Source organism: Mustela nigripes, chromosome 7 (assembly GCF_022355385.1).
Source record: "Mustela nigripes isolate SB6536 chromosome 7, MUSNIG.SB6536, whole genome shotgun sequence".
In the NCBI taxonomy this organism is placed as follows: domain Eukaryota; kingdom Metazoa; phylum Chordata; class Mammalia; order Carnivora; family Mustelidae; genus Mustela; species Mustela nigripes.
In genome coordinates this window covers 61,422,913-61,431,912 of record NC_081563.1, presented here as the reverse complement: position 1 = coordinate 61,431,912, position 9,000 = coordinate 61,422,913, and the positions used below count along the sequence as shown (strand labels likewise).

The 9,000-nt window shown below is 35.1% G+C and overlaps 1 protein-coding gene across 1 annotated transcript in view; it reads right to left on the bottom strand.

The window, feature by feature from the left end:
• Positions 1 to 6,313: 6,313 nt before the first annotated feature.
• Positions 6,314 to 9,000, bottom strand: part of PUS10 (pseudouridine synthase 10) — a 77,066-nt gene continuing 74,379 nt past the window's right edge. Inside the window, exon 18 of the mRNA XM_059406019.1 lies at positions 6,314 to 8,488. Coding sequence (XP_059262002.1) covers positions 8,450 to 8,488 — 39 coding nt within the window. The 3' untranslated portion in view covers positions 6,314 to 8,449. The remainder of the gene's footprint in view (positions 8,489 to 9,000) is intronic.

Here is a 9,000-nt window from a genome sequence, read left to right as displayed (position 1 = left end):
TTTTGAGACCTATAGGCCAAGGTGACCCCTAAGGGGTTTTCTGAGGCTTCTTGGAGTTTCTTAGAGTTACTTATAAGCCAAGAATTTTTAAATCTTTAAGAATCTAACTTGACAGGGGGCGCCTGGGTGGCTCAGTCAGTGAAGCATCTGCCTTTGGCTGGGGTCATGATCCCAGGGACCCTGGGATCCAGCCCTGCAGCAAGCTCCCTGCCCAGTGGGGAGTCTGAGTCTCCCTCTCCCTTGCCCATGCTCGCTCTTGTGCACACACACGCTCTTTCTCTTAAATAAATGAAGTCTTTAAAAAAAAAAATTCTAACTTGGACAGAAGAGAGTTGAAGTGAACTTTTAAGGTAGGGGAAGTTCTCTACATTTTGGATGGTTTAAATCCTTACCTTTAAAATTGCTTATGATTTTAGGTTTATACCCATGTCTTTAAGGTGAAAGTTTTCTTAGACCTCTCTTCTTTCTTGTGTTTCCTCACTCACTGTGATCTCATCCAATTTCATCAATTTTATCCTTACCTTAGACTTATCAATTTTATCCTTACCTTAGACTTATCCTCTGACCTTCATACTTGGAGGTTATATGTGTATGTAAAACTATTTATTTGACATCTCTACTTAGAATCCCATTAATGAACAAAAATCTAGCTCAGATTCAACATATCCAAAACTGAGTTCTTGATCTTTTCTCCTAATTTCCTTCTCCTTTGTCTTCCTCAACTTAGTAAATAGCAGTGCTATGCTTCTGTTGTTGCTCAGGTCCAAAACCATGGAGTCATCCTTGATTCTTTTCTCTCCCAGATTCAATCCATCAGCAAATCTGGTAGGCCCTGACTTCAAAATATACCCAAAGCTCACCACCTCTTTTGACCTCTACTATTAACTTCCTCTTCTAAGCCACTGTCATATCATCTCTTGCCTAGTTTGAAGCTATAGCCTCAAAAGATGCTCTTACATCCTTGTGCCCCTATAGTCTCTTCTCCCCAAAGTTGCCAGAAAGAGTATTTTTAAAACAAGTCAAATGGTATCATTCACATGCTCAAAACCATCCGGTGGCTCCCCATTCCCACTCAGAGTAGAGACCAGCATCCTTAAAATTGGCAGGCTCATACATACTTAGTCTCCTGTCTCATCTCTTAACGTTTTCTTCTCATTCAGCTCCAGGCATTCTCATAGCCTCTCTTCAAAAACACCAAGTATACTCGTGCCTCAGACTCTTTGTACTTGGTGTCCTCTCTGCCTTAACTATTTTTCTCTCAGATACATGTGTAGTTCACTTCTTAACATCCTTCAGATTCACTCATCTAATACTGATCAAGGCCTTCCTCGAGTTTGTACATATCAGTACTCCGTGTCTCCTCTCCTTTATATTGTTCTGTAGCACTTACCAGGTCTGACCTTTACTACGCACTTATTTTTTATTTTAATTTTTTTTTTCCTTTACTGGAATCTGTGTTCTACAAGGGTAAAAATTTTTATGTTTCGTTTGTTGAATTCCCAGTTTGTAGGACAGGCTCTGCCTCATATTAAGCACTTAGCAAATATTGAATGTTCAAAGTACTACTAATAGAACTTTATTTTTTGAAAGAACAGCTTTAATTATTAGATGTTCATGATTTTTATAATTCTATTTAATGTGACATTGGGTTTATGTCAGAACCATACGCCTTCAGGTCAAGGTTTAATAACGGTAATCCAAACTATTGAAAGCAAAGTAATCCCAGTTGCAAAATGATGGTAGAATTTAGGCAGTAATCTTAGTTGTGATGGAGTTGTCATGATGCTAAGTAACTGAACTCTATTTTACACCTAGAGCCCACCATAAATGTTGAGCATGTTCTGAGCTAGAAACAGTGTGTCATTTCATTTATGCAGTGTCCAACCAAACCAGTAAGTTTACTGGAACAATCAAAATGGGAAATGTATGAATGTCTGAATGTATGAATCTCTAAAAAAAATCTGAGTTGAATGATACTGGGAACTGGGAAAGAGAGCAAGATAAAACTTGGGGTTAGGATAGACTAGGAAGCAGAAGAAGAAAAAGATTAAAGACACCTAAGTACCATTAATATTTCTCAGAAATTATGATTTAAAAATGAAACATTTGTTATATAATTTTAAAGACCATAAGCATGTAACATACTTTAGAAGAATTTACCAGGGAGAAAGAATACCTTGGAAGGCATCATTTCTTTTCTGTTCAAAATATGAATGAACCCAGGATATTTCCAGATAGTGGTCGATAGGTAGTAAGCTTTTTAAAAAAAAATACAGAATCCTGTAATTTTATAATAATTAGCACTGGCCAGCTTAAACACAGACTTTAGAAAATCTGGATTTTTGCATTAAATAAGCAATTGACTTGTTTTGCAGGGTTGTGTTTTGTCCACCGTTCCCCCATCCCCCACCCCCCACCCCATGTAAGCTGAATTGAGGTACTGCTACATCTGTGTTTAAAGTATTTCCAGTGGATATTTTTTTTATTTTTTGGGTGCTACTTACTGATCATAGAGTTTATTTTATAATATAAAAAGAATTTGGCAACCTGTTTCTCATCTATCTCTAAATGTATTTGTGTTTTCACACTTAGTTTCTGAGGAAAAAGTGCCCCTCTGCCTTTCTACATTCTGCTTGCACCCTGGACCCTGCTCTGTCTCCCATCTTGTTTCTGTATCCTCATATCACCATTTAGTGGTGGTTTTCTTTGTATAACTTTGGTAAACATTTTCTTTAACCTTAAAAGAAAGAAAACAAAAACCTTCCTACTACCTTCATGTTCCTTCCTTCACATCCGGACTCAGGAAATACTTTCAGCTTCTATTTCCTCTGCTCCCAGTCATTCTTTAGCTTACTTATCTTTCACCAACTTTTGTTTTCTTTTTCTTTTCTTTTTTTTTTTTCTTCTCTTTTTTTGGTGGGGGGTGGCACATGCAGGCAAGTGTACTCTCAAGAGTGGGTGGAAGGGCAGAGAGAGAGAGGGAGAGAGAGAATATGAAGCAGGTTGCAAGCACCCGAACTGGCATTCATCTTGTGACCCTGAGATTATGACCTGAGCCAAAATCAAGAGTTGGACATAAAACTGATTGAGCTACCCGGGTGCCCCCTCTTACTGTTTTCTTATGATATTCTGGGAAAAGTGACCAGAGACACTTTTCCTTGTCAAATCTGGTGTCTTTTTATCAGTCCTTATTCTGCCTGACCTATCCATAACCTTTTTTCCTATTGGCTACTCCCTTCTTGGATACTCCTCCGAGGTTTCTGTGGTAGATAAGATTCCTCTCGGAGGTTGACTTTTTTCCCAGAATCTCAACCCCAGCCCTCATTTGGTGCTATTTTTTCCCTGGGTGACCGACCTCATCAGTGCCTACAGTTTCAGCTTTCTCTCACGCTACACAAATGCCTTTATGAACTGCGTCCCCCTTTTGCATTCCCTACTTTGCATTCCCTACAATGGCATTATCATTTACCCTGCCATCCAAGATACTTAATTAGAACCTCAGAATCATGTTTTATTCCTTTTCTCCCTCATTGTCCTACTTAGTTATCAAGTCTTTTAAATTCTGCCTCATAAAAATGTCTTGCATTTGTCCCTCCTTCATTCCTATTTTCTTCGTAAAGGCCTTCATTCCTTTTCCCCAAGAAGAATCTTCTATGTTGGTGCTTCAATAAATTGGGTTTTCAGAGGTATCAGCAGAGTAAATACAAGTACAAGTTTTTGATGAAAGTAAACATCTTACCTATTTTTCTTCTTCATTATCTTCATTAGATAATGAAGTATAGCTCTGCCTAAAAAGTATAGCTTTGCCTAAAATGTAGTAAGAAATAGGTTAAGATGGAGTATTTGGAGATCAATGTATAGAAGTCTCTCAGGAGACTTCATTGGGGTCATGGTTCAGACCAGATAAACCCTTTAGAGATGACATGTTTTAAAAGAATGTAGTGAAAACTCCTAACTGATGAATTCAGAACCTTACAGAATGGCACTATTCTGTTTTTTACTGTGCTCAGTATTTCAATATGCTTTTTAGTGAGTATAATAAATTTAGAGATACTGAAAAAAGTATTTTTTTATTTAATTTCTTTTCAATGTAACAGAAATCATTGTTTATGTACCACACCCAGTGCTCCATGTAATACATGCCTTCCATAATACCTATCACCAGGCTCCCCCAACCTCCCACCCCCACCCCTTCAAAGAATTTTTAAAGTTCTCAAATTATTTAATGTTAAATGCGTTTAAAAGATTGCAATCATTTGTAAAGTGTCAAAATCCTTTTTGTTGTACAGAATATTTTATTACCTTTGTAATATCTCTGTATACAGTGATTTTTTTGTGGTAATATAATAAATGGAAAAACTTTAAAATTCCTAAAATTTTGTTGTGATTTGACTTTAAAAATATTGGTGAGATTTTGTTATTTATACCATCCTCCCTGGGAAGGGTATTTTGGTTGCTTAGAAACATTAGGCATTTTTACGGAAAGCTATAGCTGAAAATACCTGCACATGTAACTATCCTTTGAAATGATAATTTCTGTAGAGTACTAGAATGCATTTTTAAAAGATTTTCATTTTCTGCCTTCCTGACTTATTTCCTGCCTCTCTCCCTATAATTCAGGACAAACATCATTTACGTATTCTGAGCAAGGTACAGGTAGGTACTACCACAGGGGCCAAAGGTGGTGGCCCAGTATGGGATACAGGGTGAAACAGGAGGAGCACATTTGAGGGCAGTAGTATGGAGGAGACTCTCAGGGATCTGGAATAAGGATGCAGCAAGAGTAGACTGGTTATTTATGAGGGGAACTGATCTATCAAGTAAATATATTAAGGCTAGTGGGAGCCAGATTTCTGTCAGAGAAAGGTATTATAAATTTTTAAAAAGGGGGGGGGGAGAAAATTAGAATAAGGTTGAAATTGGATGTATTGGTATACAACTTCCAATTTTCAATATATGTAAAGAAATGTACTATGTGTGCATGTATGCATTTGCATTTGTTATTATGACCTGTCAAACAAAACAGGAAGCCACAAATCCACAAGAAGGGAAAGTTCTGCCTTTCAGTGGAAAGCTAAGCAAATAAATGGAGAAGGAATGGTGGAATTAGATCGGTTTTTGCCAAATCTTCAGTAAATGCTAAAACTAGTAGATCAACATTTGATGGTTTCCTTACAAAATACTTACTAATTAAAGGGAAAAAAGAGTAACTATAAAAGTAGAGGAGCTTGGCAGACACGACCTTCATTAACTGATTAAAATCCAGTCATCAGTAACTGCATAAATCAAAATTGTAGGACACCTGATAAGAAGATAATACCTCTTATGTGGTATTCTTGCCAGGAAGGTACAACCTCAAACTAATAAAAAGGAAACATCAGGCAAACCCACATTGAAGAGCAATCTACAAAATAACTGACCTGAAATCTTCAAAAATGTTAAAATAATGAAAGCCAAGGAAAGACGAACTGTTTCAGATTGGTGGAGGACTTATGTGCAAAGCATTTATGTGCAAAGCATGATCCCTTGCCCATGAAATGTTACTATTGGAACAACCAGTGAGACTTGAGTGGGCTCTGTGGATTACATGGTTGCAATATCCGGGTTAACATCCTGAATTGATAGTCCTATTGTGGCGAAGTAGAAGAATGTCCTTGTTTGTAGAAATTGTATGCTAAAGTATTCACATTCACTGGTGACAGAGCATCACCAGCTCAGTGGTTTGGGGGGGTGGGTATTTCTTCGTACTTCTTGCACCTTTCCTGTAAGTTTGAAATTATTTCAAGATGAAAACAATTAAATGAGTATCATAAAAGCAGTATTTTTTTCCATAATAAAAGTACCATCTTTTTTTTTTTTTTTAAAGAAAAAAAATGTGGGGCTTGAACTCACTACCCTGAGTCCAAGACCTAAGCTGAGATCAAAAGTCAGACACTTACCAGACAGAGCCACCCAGGCTCCAAAAGGGTACCAGTTTTAGAAATCAGAAAACCTTGCATCAAAGTTCATTCTCATTATTTGGGCTTAAAAATCAAGAATAAAGCTTCAAAAGAAAAGATTAGCCTAAGTAAGATAAATAAGATTTTTCTCTTTAGAAATCAAAATTTAACTTCTAAGTTTATTTCGTATAACTTGTTAATGTAACCAGTTATCTTACTTGCTTACTTGGGAAATTCTTCTTTTCTTTCTTTCTTTCTTTTTTTTCCTTTCTTTCTTTCGGCTTCTCCAGGTATTCAGAGTTGAGCTGATGTTTTTCCTAAACTAAATCATAGACTATATTTGGGACAAAGAAATACTAAGAAATAAAAAGGGGCTCTTTCTCTATGTTTTATTAAATATTTAACTAGAATTTAAATGAAAGTTTGAAAAAAAAAATAAAGCTGTGAATGGGTATTAAGGAGGGCACTTGTTATGATGAGCACTGCATGTTTTTTGTAAGTGATGAATCACTGAATTCTACTCCTGAAACCAAAAGTACACTATATGTTACTAGAATTTTTAAAAAATTTTTGAAAAGGAAAAAAAATTACAAAATAAAGCTATGAGAAAAGATCACAAAACTAATTAAAATAATTGTATATAGGCAAAAGCGAAACTATAGTACTTTCATTACTTAATGTTCTCAGTTCTTGCATAAAACAAAGACCTACATTGATTTTTAACAACCTGTGTCTCATAATATATGAACATATGGAATAAGCTAATGTCTACTTTTTGCTGGAAATTTTGCATAATGTCAGGAATAGAAATTTAAAAATCTGTTAAAGAGGTTTTTAATTTTTCCATTTTTCAGATTCCACTAAATTCAAAGCTGAGCCAAAAAGAAACATGGAAAACACTATCTCCCAAGTTATTTAAATCTTTTTTGTAGCAAAACTTTCCCAAAAAGGGAGAAACATTCACACAAAAGTTCTTACCTGTTTATCAGAAGTTTATTTCTATTATCCCTTTCTTGTTTTCTGGCATTGAAAATAGTGAAACAATTATTTGCTAGTATTCACATATGAAACTTCTAAATGTCAAACAATTTTCCTGATAAATGAATAATACATCTTGGAATCTATGAAGTATATTTAATGAAGAGATGGGAAACAATCAGCCAATACTATCCAAGTCACATGTGTTCTAAAATAAGCTCAGATAGTTAAATCAGGATGATAGAAAATACACTTAAGCCTGAAATTTTAATGAGATTGCTGAAATGTTTCTCTTAATGACCCATCCATTTTCTTTAGATTTAGCTTATTTCATTTTTTCCTCTTCATAGTACCAACTGATGATTAACTTATTAACAAATAGTAGTCATATAAGATCATATGATATATACTTGGGCTATTTTTTGGCAACCTCCTTGATTTGGTATCTAAATTCCAAAAGTCATCTCTGATGCTTACTGCATTTGTTTTATTTGTTCATTTTAATTATTTTATTTATTTATTTGGTTAGTGCATTTAAATGACATTCTCAGGTGCCTCCTTCATAAAATAGGTACTCAATAACAAGATTTATTAAGAAAGGACCTTAGAGACCAGGAAACTTCAGTTTAGCCCCTGATATTGAAGTAACTAACGATTTTAGATAAATCATTTAACATTCATTCTTTGGTTTTCATATTTATAAAATGGAAATTGTAATATCTTATCCACTTGATGAAGACGTTTGAAATTGGATAATACACTGAAGCACTCTGGAATAATAGCAGATTGTTTAGCAATCCTAGTTTTTCAAAATCTTATCCCTGGGTTTGAAGTTACTGAAGGCACTTGTGTCTCCTTATTTAAAAGTAATTTATGGAAGTCTCTTAACAGGGTATGCCTCAATTCCTAAGGTTTCATTTTCCCTCCCCAGGAAAAGTACTGATATTTTTAAGTTATCAAAATAGTTACTTGAAGTCATTAAGATTGTGACAGATTGTATCAAAAAGTACTTATGTTGGTAATATCTTGCTTAAAGCCTACTGGGAAAAATATTAATGATGTTAGATTTGCATTTGATATCTTAGAATATTATAGGATACTGTGCTGTATAAATCTAGATATAACTTTTATCAAGACCATTTAAGAAAGTTCGAACATGATTTTGAAGATGGTATGTCTTGTGGAGAGAAATTTTGCAAATGATAGCCCCTCAAATTATCAGAGAATGTATCCTGTTTGTGTACGTCTCTAAATGAAAGAATTAAGAGAATGTTTTCATTATTCATAGTCTGGCGTGTAGGGTTTGGAGAAGGAACAAGAAAAATCCTAAGACATCCTTAGAACATTTAACACAACATATACACATACATAGATCCTGAGATGTTACAAAAGGTTTTAAAATACATAGATCAACATGATCCAAATGGTTTCCAAGACACTGCAATGGTGAGTAAATAGCCATTATACAGTGTATGCTGAATGGAGGTCTGCATCATTCCACGAAAACCCTACTCTGTTTCCACATTTGAAAGCTAGTCATCCAGAGCAGGGGGCCAGTCAACATCTACAGACTAGAAGGAAGGAAACAAGACATGAAAACATATTACTGTTCTAGTAAGCATTTGCTGGTAATGTATAAACTTAATAGTTTTAATGTAAGGCCACAGCAGAAGTTAAATTTGAAGAAAAGTCATTGAATACCACAGTTCAACACTCAAAAACCCATGGTCAGCCTTAAGATTCTTGGGCCCAAGGTCTGTATCTGAATGGTTGCTCAGCTGTTTATATTAATCGTACCTTTTGGCCAAGAAGAGACTAGAGTACATCTAAATTTTATAAATGTTATTTACAGGTAAAGTAACAATTTCAGGGACAACACCAACTTTCCCTCAGACGTCTCTGCAACTTTTATTCTTCAGATCATTTCCATTGTCTCATCTTGCATTTAACAAGCACTCAAATAGTCTATACACTTAGGGTTGTTATTTGTAACTTAGCAACCGAATGAGAAACAAATGAGTATGAAAGATCACCTGGAACTAGAAAAGGATAAATGATCATTGTATATCATTTCAGAATTCTT